This window comes from Leuciscus leuciscus (assembly GCF_965113295.1).
Source record: "Leuciscus leuciscus genome assembly, chromosome: 19".
Lineage (NCBI taxonomy): Eukaryota > Metazoa > Chordata > Actinopteri > Cypriniformes > Leuciscidae > Leuciscus > Leuciscus leuciscus.
In genome coordinates this window covers 6439079-6457949 of record NC_138743.1, presented here as the reverse complement: position 1 = coordinate 6457949, position 18871 = coordinate 6439079, and the positions used below count along the sequence as shown (strand labels likewise).

The 18871-nt window shown below is 36.8% G+C and overlaps 3 protein-coding genes across 3 annotated transcripts; all 3 read right to left on the bottom strand.

The window, feature by feature from the left end:
- Nucleotides 1–50: 50 nt before the first annotated feature.
- On the bottom strand, nucleotides 51–6782 carry eif2b2 (eukaryotic translation initiation factor 2B, subunit 2 beta). Its single transcript, XM_082148632.1, has 8 exons — nucleotides 6505–6782; nucleotides 5465–5585; nucleotides 4113–4264; nucleotides 3507–3670; nucleotides 2508–2603; nucleotides 2218–2355; nucleotides 2063–2129; nucleotides 51–238 (listed from the first exon to the last, which is right to left on the bottom strand). The coding sequence occupies exons 1-8, from the start codon at nucleotides 6674–6676 to the stop codon at nucleotides 81–83; spliced, it is 1068 nt and encodes a 355-aa protein (XP_082004758.1). The 5' UTR covers nucleotides 6677–6782; the 3' UTR covers nucleotides 51–80.
- Nucleotides 6783–8140: 1358 nt separating this feature from the next.
- Nucleotides 8141–13263, bottom strand: tmed10 (transmembrane p24 trafficking protein 10). The gene is made up of 5 exons (XM_082148667.1): nucleotides 13014–13263; nucleotides 12251–12371; nucleotides 11960–12033; nucleotides 11011–11137; nucleotides 8141–9388 (listed from the first exon to the last, which is right to left on the bottom strand). The coding sequence occupies exons 1-5, from the start codon at nucleotides 13197–13199 to the stop codon at nucleotides 9267–9269; spliced, it is 630 nt and encodes a 209-aa protein (XP_082004793.1). The 5' UTR covers nucleotides 13200–13263; the 3' UTR covers nucleotides 8141–9266.
- Nucleotides 13264–17568: 4305 nt separating this feature from the next.
- On the bottom strand, nucleotides 17569–18865 carry fosab (v-fos FBJ murine osteosarcoma viral oncogene homolog Ab). The gene is made up of 2 exons (XM_082146558.1): nucleotides 18793–18865; nucleotides 17569–18699 (listed from the first exon to the last, which is right to left on the bottom strand). The coding sequence occupies exons 1-2, from the start codon at nucleotides 18847–18849 to the stop codon at nucleotides 18070–18072; spliced, it is 687 nt and encodes a 228-aa protein (XP_082002684.1). The 5' UTR covers nucleotides 18850–18865; the 3' UTR covers nucleotides 17569–18069.
- Between the last annotated feature and the right edge of the window lie 6 nt (nucleotides 18866–18871).

Here is an 18871-nt window from a genome sequence, read left to right as displayed (position 1 = left end):
TTACACACTCTCGTCTCAGAAGTTTTGAAAGCCAAAGTGTGACACAAACATGCGAGTCAGAGATTCTTTATTTTCCAGACTTAAAGTTCATGATCTTCAGGGTGGTAAAGTTCACTCATCAAGCGGTAAATGTACGACGGAGCGTTTCCACCGATGTTGGAGATGAACAGTGTGATGAGTTCAGGAGGGACGTAGTCGAATACCGGACAGTGAGCGTTGACCTTAGATAAGATCTCACCTGGAAACACAAATTTCATTTCAGATATATTATTCACCATCTTAATAGAAACAGCATTATTAAAGATGCCATTTTAAAAGGTCTTTTTTTAATTGGCTGTACTAGAATAGGTTATCATGCTTTAAATGTAGTGATGGGAGAAACAAAGCTTTTCGAAACTATCAATTGGACCAGTTGCATAATCGCATAATAATTCGCTGTTTTGAAGCGCTCGAAATGCCCCTGATGGGCAGAACAGTGTTGAAAACTGTCTTTGTCATGACCATGTGAACGGCACAAATCACATGAAACATGAACTTTTCAATTTCCATATGTGACCCTGGACCACAAAACCAGTCACATGGAGCAATTTAATGAAATTGAGATTTGTACGTCACATGAAAGCTGAATAAATAAGCTTTCAATTAATGTGTGGTTTGTTAGGATAGGACCAAGATACAACAATTTTGAAAGAAAAAAAAATCTAAACATTGAGAGAAATCGCCTTTAAAGTTGTCCATTTATGTTTGCAATTGTGCTGCATTCACTCACAGAAATAAATGTTTTATATATTTACAAAATATCTTCATGGAACATGATCTTTACTTAATAGCCTAATGATTTTTGGCATAAAAGAAAAATCGATAATTTTGACCCAAACAATGTATTGTCGGCTATTGCCACAAATATACCCGTGTTACTTGTGACTGGTTTTGTGATCCAGGGTCACATGATGTGGTAGTAAATCAGATGCAGGTCAGATGTTTTGCAATGCGACTTCAGTCTGAACAGTCATAACGGGAATTAATGCGACTTTTATGTCACTAAGAGCAACATTTGTCACAATTCCGTCCTCATGGGAGTCACTTCAACGATTTTACATACCCAACATTATCAAGACAGTTGTGAAAGGAGTCAGTAAAGAACAGTGATGTGTCAGAACCAAGCAGCAACCTCCCGGTCTCTCTCTTGAATCCAACACGGAAGTGAATTAAACGGCAATTCATCCACTGGTCGCTTGAGGCTGGCTGCAAAAGTGAGTCAAATCTGCATCTCCCACATGTTGAAATGCCCAACTTTACAGCAGAAAAAAACATGTTTACAGCCTGGAGCAAAAAGTGGCTTTGGTCTATACAGCTAATTTTGCCCTTGCCTTTGAATTTTTTTATAACTCATCTGTTTAAATTATATTAAGCCTTACATTTCTGCATAATTAAGGGTGTCCACTTTATAGTGACAGGTGGATTCCCGCTGCTGTGGTCCTTAGTCATCATTAGCTGTTTGTCTGCTGTCTGTTAGCCGTCACGTTACCTTAGCTAATTGTCAGACTGTAAAAATAAATAAATTCGTGAGTGATGCGCTGCCAAGATGGCGACGGTCGGCTGCGCCCACTTTAGGCTTCAAAAACGGTCTTCAGAAACCTACGGGTGACATCACGGACACTACGTCCATATTTTTTTACAGTCTATGGTCAGAACTCACAAGTATTACAGTGACGGCTCTATATACAAGCAAAACATGAGGGCTCGTATCAAACGTTTTAAAACTCGTCTTTTTACGCATCCAGCGCATTAATTCTCTGGCTTTGGTGGCAATCACACTATCAATAAACACGTAATCATATACTTTAATGTTCTCAGTGTTTACTTCTGTGTGCATTTACACCTGGTCTTTTCAAAAATGGATAGCTAGAGAAAATGCATGACCAGGTGTAAACATTAAAAAGCATCAAATGGCCTCATTTAATAATACAAACAAAAAATAACAGGTGCTTTACCCTTTAATTGAATGTGTAAAATTGTAAATCATTTCATTAAAAAGGAGTAAAATGCCGTGTGACATTACCTTCAGTGAAGGGAAGAACTTCGTGTGGTGAAACAAATTTGTGAAACGTGTCCTCCTCATTGGGAAACTACAACAACACAGACACAAATCAGCATTTTGAGGATATTATGTGGTGACTGCACTGTGTGTGTGTGATTGTACGGTGTGTCAGATACCTGTGGTGAGAGCTTGAACATGGGAGCGCACACGATGAGAGGAGTCGAGTGATGCTTTGCAGCCAGAGCCAGTGTGTGTGTGCCATTAAGAGCCCGCAGACCCCCGTTAGCCAGAACCGTCTGTGTGCCGATGATGACCTGGACAACACACACGGAAACAAGCGCTTTCAGCATTCATCAAGACACTAATGCCTGTGTTAACATAATACTGTTTTAAGTATGTGATGACATTTCTAGGTAATTAGGATAAATCTTGAATATTCTGTTGGTGCATCAATCCGTTATTTCACCTTATTGACTCTTGACATTACAGCGAAAATGGCAGCGTCTGGGATGACCGTCGTCTCGATGTCCTCTTTGGAAAGAATTGTGGCCATTTCATGCCCCTGATGGACGAAAGGGAGTTTATGTCGAGTTATTTTCAAGGGCCTGAAAATTTACAACACCACCAAATACACTTGCTTAAAAAACTTAAATAAATGTGAAGTTAGCCTATTAAAACCTTCATATAAAACTTTTTTTTATTTTTTATAATACTAATAGTATAAATAAATATATTATTAAAAAAAAAAGTAAATAGTAAAATCGAATATATTATGTATTTATTAATGATTAAAAAAAAACAATCATAATATTATTAAAATGTTTCATAATTATTTAAGATTTATTATAGTATAATTATAAAAAATTTAAAATATGATGTCATGAAAATATATATAATATTAAAAGATTATTAAACATTTAAATATTATTAATTTCTTTTATCATTATGTATTTAATAACAAGACATAATAATGATATATAAAATTTTTTAATTATTTATTATTACATTATAATATTAGTATTATTTTTTAATATTTATAATAATTTATATTATTTAACTATATAATAAATGATTAAATATATTTAAATATTACAAGGTTATAAATGTATATATATTTAAACTATTATTAAACGTTTAAATATATTATTATTATTAATTTATTATTTATTAATTTATTATTATACTTAATGTATTAATGATAATAATAATAATGTATTAAATTGTTGATTATTTATTATTACATTCTAATTATGATGTCAATAATTATAATCATTTATATTATTTCATAATATTATAAATGATTAAATAATATCATATTTAATCATTATAATTTTATTATAATAATATTTAATGACAGTGTTGTTAATTCTTGGCTTTCTGTTCTGCTATGATTAAATCTGCCAGGACTGAGATGTGTTTTTGCGAGAGCCGCTTTAGTAAACAGTGAATGCCAGCCTGTTCTCACCTGACAGAAAGGTGCACACTCTGCAACGATGACATGGAACTTGCGTTTCCGCGCGGCGTCTTTCAGGAAAGCTTCCACCGTTCTGGAGCGGCCGATGGTCATGATGACCTCATTGGAGTGGATGTGTTCCAGCGCCTGCATGGAGATGTTGTCGGTGGTGCCCTCTGAAAACACACACAAACATCTCATCAATCTTATTCAGAATTACAAGAACATACACAGTCAAACCAAAATGTATTCAGATACCTTCAACATTTCTCACATTCGCTATAGTTTAGAAAATGGTAATAAAATGCGACAAGAACTGAGATTTATCAATATTTCTCTGGTTTTGTCCATCCTTCTGTTAGATCGTCTCACAAATGAATTAGGTTGAATATCTTTCAGCTGTTAACTTTAAGTACACAAATAGATAATACCAATTTAGATCAACCAATTATCAAGCAATGCTTAATTTTGTTCAGTCTGTGGTGTATAAAGTTCACATTAGCAATTAAAAAAAAAAAACCACATAAGTGTCTGATATATATCAAAAATGATATCTGGTGTCTGAATAATTGTTGTTTTGACTGTAGTTTCTCCACTGCTCTGGTTCTGGGTTCTCACCCAGTTCTGTCAGCAGCTCGTTGATGGCTTCGATGACGTTGGCTCTGAGATGAGCGAAGTGCTGTCTGAAGTTGTCGTCGCTGGATCCTCCAGACGTCAGCAGCTTGTGCAGAGATTCCTGCTGATCCGCCTCCTCACTGCTGCCTCTGGACCTGAGGAGAGAGAGAGAGAGACACATGATCTCTGATGATTCACATTCTGCTATAATTTACTCACTATATCACGTTCATGAACGTGTATGCTGATACTTGTACATTTTTTAACCTCAAAGCTACACTGTGACTTCAGGCCCTCTAGCGGTTGAAGCGTAAACTGCAATTGCTTGCGGAGGAATATTGTTTTGGTAATTATGCGAGTTGTGGTTCGGCGCGGATGAATCTGATGATTTGAAACCGTTTGAAGCGCGCTGATACAAGTTACTCGATGTATTAGATAAGATGATCTCCTTCTTATCAGTGCGAATGTCACTGACTACAATGCAGCTGTCACATCAAAAACTCACAATAATGAAAGACGAATATCTGAAAATATGTCATAAGGTAAGTGCTAAGTGGCTTATAAATTAATAGTTTAAAAAAGTTTGGTAACGCTAACATTAGATAGCAGTTGCTATTCATAGAAAACGGTGGAAACTAGTACATACTTAGCAAGGCTATTTAATGTGTAGGTTAATATTCCAACTCTTTAGAGATTGACATTGTTACCAACATAAACATTGCACTGTGATGCTATGCAAACGATGTAGATTCATCAATTTGTTGTGTCTTCAAGTTACTTTCGTTGCATATAGTAGTGGACCGACCTTCTTTCCTTTATTTACAGATAGCCTATGCATAAACATGCGCGGACAAATGATGAAAGTAAGCCGTTTCCCGCGAAATCCGTCCCGACAACTAATATAGGGGACTAATGTAAGCCAATAGGTGTCAACTGTGTATCTTTCCAAATATACTTGTACTGCAAAGTTAACAGTCTGTAATCTCCACTGATACAGTGATGATAAGATTTGATGAAACAGCTTAGAAAAATACAAGATAGTTTCGAAAGAGAAAAGGAAATCAAGAAATATTCAGGAATTCAAATTGATGGAAAACAATTAGACCTAAAATCATTCTTTTTCCAGTGACTCCCAGTGGACAAAATTGGTATTATAAAGGTCATCTGTCATTCATGTTGACGAAATGCTGACACTTGATTGGATGGCCATGTTTGTTGGTTTGTCTGAGTGATATTTGAAGAACATGTTAGCATGTGTACCAAAGATGATGATGCATTTCAACTTCTGTGATTAGTGGAAGGGAAGAGCGAATACAGTTAAATGGGCTATTTCGGATACATCCTGAGTGTCTCACCTCGCATACTCTTCTCGAATAATCTTCAGCACCCTGCGGACCATGTTCCCGACGGTGGTCTCAGACGGCTGGGCTGCTGTCATCCGCCGGCCCTCCTTCCGGATGATTTCCATCAGCTCACCTGAAAGAGGACACCGGACAATTCAAGATCCTGTTAAACCAGGGGGGTTCAAACTGGGGCCCGGGGTGTGCTAGGGTGTCCAACGAAAAGTTGACAGATGTAATAGAAATAAGATTAAATAAATTAATCTTAATCTAAATAAAGACTAAAATAAATACATATAAACAAAAAAATTGTTGTCGAAAAGTTTACAAATGTAAAGATAAATAATAGAAATAAGATTTTAAAAAAAAGACGACTAAAATAAATAAATACAAACAAAATAAATGTAAATAAACCATAACAAATATTTTAATAAATAAACAATAAAAAATAGATTAAAAATAAACAAGTTACATTAAAATAAAAAACAATTTTATATAAAAAAAAACTACTTGGATAATAAAATAGATATTAGACAATAGATATAAATAGATAATAAAATTAGCAATAAATATTACATTCAAGTTACAGTAGATTTCTATTGTAAGTAGGAAACAACTTAATCTAACTAATGTAAAAAAACAAACAATGTAACTAAATAGAAACTAAGTATTTTTAAAATAAAACTAATAATTAAAATAAATTAATAATTATTTACTTTTCGTCCTATGTATTGTAAACATGAAAATATAGGCTATTGCTGTCTTTTAAATTTTAGAATGGGTGTCCCTCACATGAGGATGATCATATTTTATATACAGCTACAAAATTCACAATTAATGAAGTCATAGGATAGCAATATTATTTTTATTATTATATTTATTTAATTTTTTTTCTGTTGTTTTGTCATTGTTGTAGTTGATCGGTAATAAATGCTGTATGCTTATTTTTCTGTATATTTCCGTTCTCAGCAATAAAAAAAACAGAAAGCATCATCTGGAGCATCGCTCGGGTTCTGGTTCTGATCCGATCTCGGGTTCTCACGGTTCTCACTCACCGGCGTTGCTCCAGCGGGCCTGTGCGGTGATTCTGCGGAGTAAAGCGCTCGTTTCTCGGGCAGTTTCCGCGGAGCCCCGGAGAGATCCTGCCCCGCTCCCGCAGCGCTTCAGCTCGGACAGAAACGACTCGATGCGCTCGGACAGATCCGTCCCTTTATCGGCGCCGGGCATTTTGTCTTGTGTCTCAGTAAAGCTCTGATCAGAGCATAGACAGTAAAAGAAGCGAGTTGTTTCTTCTGACAGCTTGAACTCTCACGGAACCAGACAGAAGATCCTCCTCCGGGTCGCGATATTTTTTTTCACAGGATGGTAGGGGAAGACTCATGAATATTCATTAGGGAAGTCATCCCTGATTGGTCTTAACCCCAGTGACGGGTAGGTTTAGGGCGGGGTTAGGGGTAGGTCATCAGACCCCCAGTGGCGGGTAGGTTTAGGAGTGGGGTTAGGGGTAGGTCATCAGACCAATCAGGGATGACTTCCCTAATGAATATTCATGAGTCTTCCCCTACCATCCTGTGAAAAACAATATCGCCTCCGGGTCACGATGAGCGAGTCCGGCTCTTCTTCTGCTGTTTAGCGGCGATCAGGACTGTGTTGTAACCGTAATAGCCCCACCAACCGTCCATCCACATCAACACTCACTATCATCTCAATACCCATATTTTACATCTAGCAACTCATTATTTGCAAAAATAAAATGAAAAATCCTATAAATATTATAATATTAAATATTATATAAAAATATTAAATTCAAAAATGTACATTCGTTTAATTGTATGATGCTAGGAATTGAAATCAGCTAATATACAATAACACGCTTTAAATGAAAAACAATCAAGAATAATTGTAAATAAAAAAAGGATGTGTTTTTATAGAATAGAATAAGTTTTCTACATGTAAAATTAAGTAGGTAGCCTATTATAATATTGTGCACAATGCACTGTATGTTGTTTATTTGCCATTTAAAAGTGGTGGCTATATAAAACATGGTGGTGTATGATTTTTAAAAGTTTGGGTTTGGTAAGATTTCTTTTTAAAGTCTCTCATGCTCACTATATAAGCGTAAATACACAAAAATACATTAAAAACGAATTTTGTGAAATATTATGATTTTAAATAAATATATTTTAAGATTTAATCTGAATTTTCAGCATCATTACTCCTCAGCATTACATTATCTTTTAGAAACCATTCTAATGACATTCAAGAAACAGGAACATTTAACATTTTGGAATCAAAAGCAATCAATTAAAACAAAAAGTATTTAAGTAGGTTTTGTGCAATGTTATTGCTCCTAATATTAATCATCTCATAATGATCTTTTCACAAAAATGTATCCACAGAGTAGCAGAAGGCATTGTATGTTATCATTTTAAGTTATGTGGCTAAATACAGCATGTCTGTAATTATATATGCGCTGAACTTTGCTTTTAATAGTTACATTATTTTATTGCCTCTATTTTCCCATCTTTATTCAAAATGTGTAAATATATTGGTTATAATAAGATGAATCTGTCTAACAAACTTCAGATATTTATATAGTTTATTATAGTTTAAGATGTTCCGATTCTCTCAGATGATAATGACTGTCATCACAACTTACTGTACACAACAGTAACTGACAAACACTCAAAATAATTTTCTAACAATTTTTATTGAATGACAAGCCAATTATATTTCTGAAATCCACTTTCACCAAAATTAATCAGAAGAAAAAACATTGCTGCTGAAAAAGATTGAACACTGGAGCAAAGAATTAAACCACTGGTAGCAAATAATAATAATAATAATAATAAATCTGATCCGAATCTTCCACCCAGGACGCGTGTAACCACTATTCCATAAAAGCATTTGAAAAGAAGAGAAAATCCAAAACTAAAAGTGTAGTTTGATCTGTCAATCACGGGTAGATCCTGCAACAAAATCAAACCATTAAAGACAGCAGAATTGATGGGGCAGCAATGATGGCATTTACACACCTTTAACCTCAAGCCCACTGCAGGAGTCCTGCTGGATTGAACATTTATTCAGTCTGTGGAGAAACTATCTACTAACAATCAACAAATAAAGACTTTAATTACAGATGAACTCAGGCTTTCCCATGAACAAACTAAAATGAGATTCTGGCCCCCCAAAATAAAACTGCTTTAAAAGAAAATTAGTACATTTCTCAACGTCAGCTTGAAGCTCTGATGTGCGTTCGCTCAGTTCACTTGCAGTGAGTGGGACTTCATTTTATCAAAATGGCTTTGCATTTTCAAAGCAAGTCTTTCTACTTGTGTTTGAAAGACAGCTAAACACATCAGTTCATGAGAACTTCGTGACTAAAGGCTGACGCAATCATTCTATCCTTCCAAATGATAATTAATAACACACACATTCAATGACCGACAGGATGACCGCAAAGTTTCTCTCACAGGAGCGCATCTTTTATCAGTTATAGGGGCTTGTGCTGTCATTTAGTATAAATACAACAAAAAAAACAAAAAAAAATCAGAACAAAATTTGAAAGACTGGGTGTTTTTTCCCCCCCAAATGATACTGAGCAAGCTTGTATCAAAAATGTACACGCACTGAAAGACAATTTGGCCGTCAAGCATCAAACGCTTCCCCAGAGAATTCCCTGATGCACGTCCACTCCCGATAAACTTCAGGTCGCCTGTGGTGACCAGAACAGATCGCCGAGGCAAAGCAAATGTCAGGGGCCGGAGGTTCTGATGTCAGGAAGTAGTTCTGGGTCCCTGATTGTACAGGCAGATTTTTACTCAATGAGCTTCTTGGCCTTGAAGAAACGGCGCAGGTAGAAGACCTGCCACGTGGCCAGACCGATCAGACAGCACATCGAGAAGATGCTGAAGTACAGCACGCGTGTGTTGGTGGACTCTGCAAAACACAACAGGACTTCAGAAACGATTCTTACACAAAATAATGCATGTATATCGATATTGGTTCATTTAGAAGATACTTAGACCCTGTTTACACCTGATATTAAGATGTGTTTTGGTCGATCGGATCACAAGTGGACGACACTAAATAATACAGGTGTAAACGGGGTCTAAAACGTTTTGAGCTCGTCCACTTTTGACTGATGTTCTCCGTGAGTTTTTCCACCGTTTCCTTTCGCATTCATGTTTAAATTGCATGAGCTTATTTTGTCCATTAGATCGAAAGATCTGAAAAGGCCCATACATTCACCCGCTCATAGACCCTCCCCTCGAAGAAATCAGGACAGAAGTGTTTGAAAGTAGGGCTGCACGATATTGGGAAAAAATTACATTGCGATATTTTATTTTTCTGCGATATATATTGCGATATGAAATCGAATCTAATTTTTTCTTACAAACAAAAATGGGGTGAGCACACTTACATTCTCATTTGAAATGATTTAAACATCAGAGTATTATTTAAATTAGAGTAAATTATTTGTTTGTAACTTTAGGATATGGTTTGAATTGTTAACATATTAACTAACATGAACAATACTTTTGTTACTATATTTATTCATCTTTGTTTATCTTAGTTTATAAAAACACAGCTGTTCATTGTTTGGTAATAACTATGTTAACAAATACTGTACAACTTTTGATTTCAACAATGAAGGCTATAGCCTAAATGTTGAAATTAACAATGTTGTAGAAGTGCAATTTAGTAATATAAAATGTTAACTAATGTAGTTAAATAGTTTAATAAATAGAACATTATTGTAAAGTGTTACAGATTTTTTTATACACCAATTCAGACGTCTCGTGAGTTCAGTGTTGGACTGGTCAGTTGTTTAAACCATTCATTAAATTGAATCGGTTCAAAGGAATCATTAGTTCGCGAATCGGACGTGTAGTCTACGGCACGCGTTGTGTAATTATCTCGGCAGTTTAGGATATCGCACAAGATTTGACAACACAGAAAACATTTCATCACTGGAAAGTTTTTTTTTTTTGTTCGACACCATCGTGTCAATTGATTTTGTTATGCGCGAGGGAGAGAGAGAGCAAGACAGCGCTCGTGTTGTTTGAAGACGGTGAAGGTGAGCGCGCGCGGCCGGGGCTCTCTCTCTCTCTCTGCTCGTTCTTATCAGAGCCATAGGTTCTTATATGCGCCCTGTTAAACTGACAGGACTTAAAAACACATGCAAATGATCAACTTTCACTCTATGATGGTTAAGCTGTGCAATTAATCCGCGAATCACATTCGTCAAGGGCCGGGGAGCAGCTGGCCCGTACGGTTAATGAATAACGGATCAACTACGACAGCCTACATCGCACATCCTGCGATGTGACTATCGTGGATTCGTACATCGCGATATCGATGCTTAAACGACACACCGTGCAGCCCTAATTGAAAGTGGACAAAAGAGACTGATTAAAACACCAGGTGTAAACGGATATGTCTCCCTCGTGTACGTGTGATCCGATCGACCAAAACGCATCTTAATACCAGGTTTAAACGGGGCCTTTTATCCGATCTTGCTTAGAGCTGGAACGAAACTTCAGTGGGTTAGTTCTTACCATTAGTATCTCTCATCTCCTCCTCTCTCTTCTTCATGTAGGCAAAGTCATTGACAATCGACTCAGAAAGATCCTCCAGCCGACGGAGCTCCACCTCCAGTGGCTTCAGTTTCTCTACCTTGGCAATCTGAACAAAGTGGCACAATCAGGATGAGCTACAAATCTGCCAGCAAAAGTAGGTGTAGATACTCTCCAAATACAATGTGCACTACCGTTCAAAAGTTTGGGGTCAGTATGATTTTATTTAATTTTTTTAATAAATTAATATTTTTATTCTGCAAGGATGCATTAAATTAATCAAGTGTGACGTTAAGGACATTTATAATGTTACAAAACATTTCTATTTCAAATAAATGCTGTTCTTTTGAACTTTCTATATTGAAAAATGTATCAGAGTTCATTCCCAAATGTTTTATGTAATATGCCAATTTTGCTTAAAGTAAAGGATAAATAAGGATCATGTGACACGGAAGACTGGAGTAATGATGTTGAAAATTCAGCTTTGATCACAGGAATGAATTACATTTCAAAAACTATTAAAATGTAAAAACATCCCTTTTAAAACTGTAGTAATTCACAATATTACCGTTTTACTGTATTTTTGATCAAAGATCAATATCTCGCTCATCGGGCTTATGCTACTCTGAATAATGCCTGAACTTCGTATTTTGAGCACTTCTTGCGTTGTTTTTTGCCTCTTCACGATGACTTGCTTAATTTAGTCCCAATTTGTAAGTCGCTTTGGACAAAAGCGTCTGCTAAATGACCAAATGTAAATAAATGCAGCCTTGGTGAGCAGAAGAGACTTCATCCAAAAACATTTTTTAAATCTTACTGACCCTAAACTTTTTAATGGCAGTGTAATCTAGAATTTTTAAATCGACAAATGCTATAAAATAACAAATAAAAATCAGCTCATGTTAAGCATGAGAAAACAAAGCAAACAAACCTCTTCATAATTTTTGGCCTCAACACCGTGCTTCATGTCCAAGTTGATCTGTTGGTCAGGAACTCTTCCAGTTCCTAAAACAAAGACATAAATTCTGAATTCATACAGCGCTGATTCAGAATCAGATTTTGGTAACACTTTATGTTACAGTGTCCCTGTTACATATGTTACATGTACTTCCCATAGTAATAACAGTAAATATCACTTTACGCTGACCACAGATCAGCCAAGGACCTATGGTTTTATCAAAAGCATCAGTTGGAGAAGTGTGAGGATGTGTGAAACACTCACCCATAGGTGACTTGCTCTCGAAGCACACCTCAAACATGTCGTAGTCTTCTGTGGTGAAGGCAAACTTGCCCTTGGTTGCATCTTCTTTCACATAGAGGATGTGTCCAGAGGAGTCTGTGATCTAACAGGGTTACAACATTCGATATTCAGTAGAAGTCAAACAGCAGACAAATATATATGAAACATCTAACGTTATACAGTTATTATATGTAAGATCAAAAGGCATTATAAAGGCCAGAAAGGTAACTATCATAAAGGTTATCATCATAATTAAATGATTAATGAATGCAGCACTGATCAATAATGTTTAGTTAAATCTTCTTACACTGATATGTATATTATAAGCTTTAATACTTATTATATATACTTAATACATGTGTCCATGCGAGTATGGAAGTAAGACTGACGTGTTATAACTAGAGTGAATGAGATCCGAAGGAAAACACAAAAACTACATCCGTATTTATTCTTTACCCACTTTATATAACTAAATAAAGGCAAAATATCATATACACAAGTGTTTTGATTTATTTATCCAGCTTATAAACGAAGTTAATTAAATCATTAAATCACCGTCCAACCAGGAAGCGCCATGTAGCACCAACATAAGGCCTTGAGTTTAAACTCACAGAACCGTTACAGTCATCACAAATTAACTGAAAACTCCAGTCAAACGTAATGTTATAGTTGATTATAAGTGTATGGATTATTTGTGTGAATATTTTTAAATCGTTAATCCTGTATATGTGTCGAGTGACGTCACCTTCAGGTTGGTTTTCGTGTTCGGCTGCTCGCTGATATCGTATTCTCCGGTAACGAGCACGTCTTTATGGATCTCCTCTCGCAAACACTTTCTGCTGCGCACCGGCAGGTAAAATGAGATCGACACGACGGACTGAACCACAAACAGCAGCGAGATAGAGAGCGAAAGCACACGGAACCGCGCCATGACGAGCTGATCGCTCCACTACTGCAGGCCCGGGTCGAGCTGCGCACTGCGCCTGCGCACTCCTCACTCCGCGCATGCGCACTGCCTCTGCGATTCTCTGTGTGTCGAGAGCGCCAGCTCGTGGAGATGCAGGGAGTAGCGCAGACGTCGCTAGAACACGTTGCACATATCCTGTGTACAAAATGTTTGTTCTTTTACTTTTTGAGATATGTTATGCATTCTGACGCAAGGTCTGAAATTTGCACGGACTGAGGGCAAAATACCCTCGTATGTGACAAAATGAAACAAATTCAATTTTGGCGGACAAAATAATGCTCATGTGAAGTCTTTTTATGTATATTTTCCATAAAAAATGTATGAATATGTTAGCCTTACTGTTTAGAAGATATAAGCATTCGCATTTAGAAGATATAAACATTCAAAACTTACAGTGTCTCACTTCCGCCAATATCAATGATCACATCAAGCTTCATGTTTCATCATAACATGTATTTCAGCTTTTTACATCAGATGTTCTGTCCAATCAAATGCTCTCTAGAATCTGAAGCTCCACCCCCTACATTATAAATATGCTGAAGCTGCAGCCGAAATCGGTCACTTGTTCACACGTTTACTGTTTTCTACATGTGCACTATATAGGGGATAGGGAACGATTCAGACAGTGTAAATGTGCTGAACAGTCTGCTTCGGTCCAAAAACACAATAGCAGATAGTTTGGCGCAGACCACAAAACGTATTGGACCCATTTGAATTCTGCAAAGAATGCTCTTTATTAAAGCGATATGGAGGAGATTGTGAGGAGAAAGGGTTAGGTATTAGGAGGAAACTGCGGCTTTACCGAGCTCAACGGCTTTGGCCAAGCTGTGATATAAACAAAACGCTATTGGCTATTTGGCTAAGGGGAGGAGCTGATCGATATGTTTCGCCCTGTCTTCCTGCTTCAGTGGAAATTGTCTACACACTGAATAATACTGTGTGTTTCAAGGCATTTCAGTGGGTCTTTAAAGGGGTGGTATAATGCCCTTTTCACAAGATGTAAAATAAGTCTTTGATGTCCCTAGAGTGTGTATGTGAAGTTTTAGCTCAAAATACCACACAGATATTTTTACATAGCATGTTAAAAATGTCACTTTTTGAGGGTGAGCAAAAACGTTTTTGTGTCTGTTCCTTTAAATGCAAATGAGCTGCTGCTCCCGGCACAGGGGGCGGAGCTACAAGAGCTTGTGTCATTTTACCTCACACACACATGCACTGGAAATTTCAAAAACTTTAACCTTTTATGTTCAAACCGAAGTCAGAAAGATTGGGAGACTCAAGAAGAAGTGACAACATGTAGACAACATTTCTGAATGGTTAGTTTGTGAATTTATGTAGCTGATGTGTAGTTATCTTCTAGTCATTGATTAGCATATTCTGTTTTAATAATCTATAAATCACCTTCCCGGGGGCGGGGTAGTCCCTACTAGCCGTTTGTTAGTCCTTAAAAAGCTATTTCTTTCAAAGCAAAAATCTTCCTTTCCTTTGAACTTTGAGCGTTGTAACTTTGCAGATGTTGTTTATGCTCAAACAGCAACATTACACACTAACTAAAGTTAGAAAAGTGAAATCATATTCAACCACCCCTTTAAGACTTGATCTACCGGTATTCTATTCCAGGTCTATCTGGAATTGTATTTACTGCCTTAGCAGAGACTGTAGCTGGATTCACTGTTTCTGAGGTGAGTGTTGTTGCTCATGTTTAGTGTAAAAAACGAAGAAAGATGCACTGAGCTTGAAACCAACACTGCCAACAACTTGAAAATCTACTGTGATTGAAGATTTTATTTAAAATATATGATTTTAATCTAAGTTATGATCAGTGCTGCTGTAGATTACTTACAAATTTTTTAAAAGATTTAATTTGTTTACCTGCATGTCTTGTGACCATTAACAGACACCGGAGAGCCATGAACTTAATTTTATTTATTTGTTTTGATTGTGAGAATAAAATAATGTAATAATGTAATCAATAAAAAAGTAACTGCAGTCTGATTATGAGTATTTTAAAACATAATATAATCCAATTACAAGTACTTCCAGATTACATCTAATCAGTTACTACCACCTCTGGTTATGGTATCTTCATATTTTACATAGCATCTATCATTATTAACAGCTACTTTTTTATTTTATTATTTAATATGTAAAATCCATAATTGTTTAGAATTTTTTTTTCATTAATGAATGTCATCACACTGTCTAGAACAATTCCCTCATATAAATACCCCTGAAAATCAGTTTATCAGAAAGTTATTCAGCTGAATCTGAAATTACCCTTGAAATTAGCAATATTAAATTTTTTTCATATTTTGTTGCACTTTATTTTTGGTCTCCTTGGAGAGAGGTTTTGCCATTGACACAACATTAGCGACCTGCTCATACAACTTCAAAAACATTTAGAGATCTGAACATCAGTCAAATCTGCATTCATCTGGAGAATTACATTCATATTGAAAATCAACTAAATAGGTCCTTGCTTTAAAGCCAAGCCTTTGTGGACCTAAGTTTATTCACAAGTGTGATGTCATGCAATATACAGACAGCTGCTCATATTTATTACTGTATATGATCTCTGGGTGAAGGGTTGTATACTGTAAAATCAGTGTGATATATTTTAACTATCAATCATGTCCTAGTAGTGGAGAAATAGCATTCATAAATGTGTCTATATCTAAACAAACAGCCAATCTGAATGAGCCTTAGTTTGGTGATTATCCTCCAGATGATATAGAAAATGGCGGCGATCCAACTGTGTGTCTCCATCAGTGAGGGGAGGGAGCAGTGCATTATGGTCTATCTTTAGCCTGGATTCTCTCTGCTTTTTTTCCCTTTTCTCCTGCTTTTTCTCCAGCGTACGTTGCCTGTCTGTTCCCTCCCCTGGGCTGCAGCATCGACGCAGGTCGGCGTCACCGTGGTCTAATTTTACTGCTGTTGATGCTGATGGTGAAGCAGCGCACCTGCTATTTCTGTCTCTGCCTCTCTCTGGGGTCTGCCGATTGTATTAATAGACAGGGAATTATTACATGCTACGTGATTTCACGTCAGGGCCACAATCTCACTGACCGTCTGTGTCTGCTGCTGGAGATACAAAGCAGTAGTTTTGAGCTTTACCAATGTTTAACGTTTATTTAGTCTTTTGCTGACTAAATGTAGTTCCGTCAGCATCTCTCTGTCCCTCTTTTTTAATATTCAATTCAATTCACATTTATTTTTATAGCGCTTTTCACAATACACGTCGTTTCAAAGCAGCTTTACAGAAAATGCACGAGTACAATTTAGAGTGATAGAGTGAAGTTATGTATTTCAGAAATACATAAAAATGTGATGTAATAATTTAAGGCAGAAACAATGAGCTCATGGAAGTAATGAATACTTGTTTGATAACAAATGTAAAAACTTAGCTATTAAAAAATGTGGCTGTTAAAAAGTATAATTTTAATTGCCACTAACTTAATGATGAGATAAGTCAGCATAAAAAGCACACAGCTCATAGAAAAGGAAGAAGATTCTCATGTTCTTGAGGTCACAGTCACGTATTGTTAAGTGTGCAACCGCGATAAGTGTGAAAGGGGAAGGAAGTGACCTCTGTATAATGGCGTGATTGCGTCACGGTCTCTTACGCACATGAACAGCATCATTTCCGCTGCAATTACTTTGGGCTAGTAGATAAAATAATGCAAACTAATCGTAATGGGCTCTGGTTATGGGTTTCAATGAGTCTTGAGACATTTAGGAATTATTCAGATGGATCGATTTGATGTTTATCAGCACTACTTGCGTCTGAACCAGAGCAGAACACAAAAGCACAGTTAAATATTAATAGGAAATGATCCTGATGCCCATTCACCATTAAGGTGTGGTTCGAAGGGCGTAGCTCAATATTAGGACAAAGTATGATTATGAAAAGATTGTGATACTAGTCTGACAGACATACACTACTGTTCAAAGGTTTGAGGTCAGGACCATTTAATGTTATTGAAAGAAGTCTCTTATGCTCACATTTATTTGATCTAAAATAAGATTGAAGTAAAATCAGTAATATTGTGAATTATAACAATTTAAAAATATATTTTTTCTATTTAGATATATATTTAAATGTAATTTATTCATGTGATGCAAAGTAAAAAAAATTAAAACCGCTAAATATGTACATTATAAATGTCTTTACTGTCACTTTTCATCAATCCTTGCTGGATAAAAGCATTACATTTCTTTAAAACAAAATATATGAAATCTTACTGACTCCAAACGTTTGTACCGTAGTGCAGTTGAAACATTTAGTCAATCTATCTTGTCTGCGATAAAAGTATCTCACAGTCACACAAGCAAATACTTTTTTGTATACATTTAATATTTATTGTTTCTAGTTTTGCAAACAATTCGCAAGTTCACAATTCAGTACAAAAATAAAAATCCCATAAATTAAAGAGACTACGTTTTCACAGAAAACTTCATACTTGGACGTCAGACCATTTAATGCAATGGTTAGGCAGCACACATTTGAGTAAATGAAATTCACACATTCAGAAATCAACCGTGAAGTCAAAACATATTAGTTCTCTATTGCTTAGAACACACTAATACAACAATTGAAATCTAGCACCAGTAAACTCAAAACTATTAACAATAATAACCAGATCATTAATGCAACAAAAAAAAAAAATTCAGTTGATCCATGCTTATCTTGCTACATTTGGCAGGCATATATGGTTCAGATAAATATAGGAAGCAATCATGATTGCTTGATAGAGTCAGTTCCATAGCCCTGCAATGTCTTTTTATATCAAGTTGTGAGACAGAAATATAAATTCTAAGTGTCTATAGTGAGTTCTCAAAGAGTGAGGAGGGTCGGGGAATTCAAGGAGTTGGAGGACTGGTCGTTGCTGCTGCTGCCCCTCCGGTGCACCGGCCCACAGCTGGGGAAGATGTCGTTTTCGGGATAGGTGAACATGAAGGAAGACGTGTAGGTGGTGCAGGCCGGAGTGCAGGTGACGACGGGTGTGCAAAGGGGCTCCAGGTCGCTGTTAGCGGACGTGTAGAGCGGCTCCCAGTCCTGAGTGTACATGGAGCTCGACAGGTCCCCGTCTGGGACAGAGCGAGCCGTTTCCAGCTCAACTTTGGCCAAGAGCTCCAGAGACTCTTCCAAGGTGGGCTCCAGGTCTGAGATCCTCACCGTGGAGCTGAAGCTGTCGGTGCTGGAAAACAGCGAGCTGCTGGAAGAGGTTGTAACCGGTGCGCTTGCTGTGGAAACTACTGAGGTAGTGACGCTGTGGATCTCAGGGACTGAATGGGAGGTGATGGGGGAGACGGACGACTCCGGGAAGCTGATGTCCATGTCTCCGGGGATCTTGCAGATGGGTTTGTGTGCAGCGAGGATGAACTCTAACCTCTCCTTCTCTTTGAGCAGGTTGGCGATGTCGTTTTGAAGAGCAGATTTCTCATCCTCAAGTATGTCAGTTTCCTGTTACAGATAAAAATCAAATAACGTCAGACACTAGACTTTTAATGTGTTGCGCAAATGAAGCGTTTCCACAAAGATCTGCGAAATACTTACAGATTGCAGTGTGTCAGTGAGCTCTCGTCTGCGGTTGCGGCATTTTGCGGCAGCCATCTTATTTCGTTCCCGGCGGACT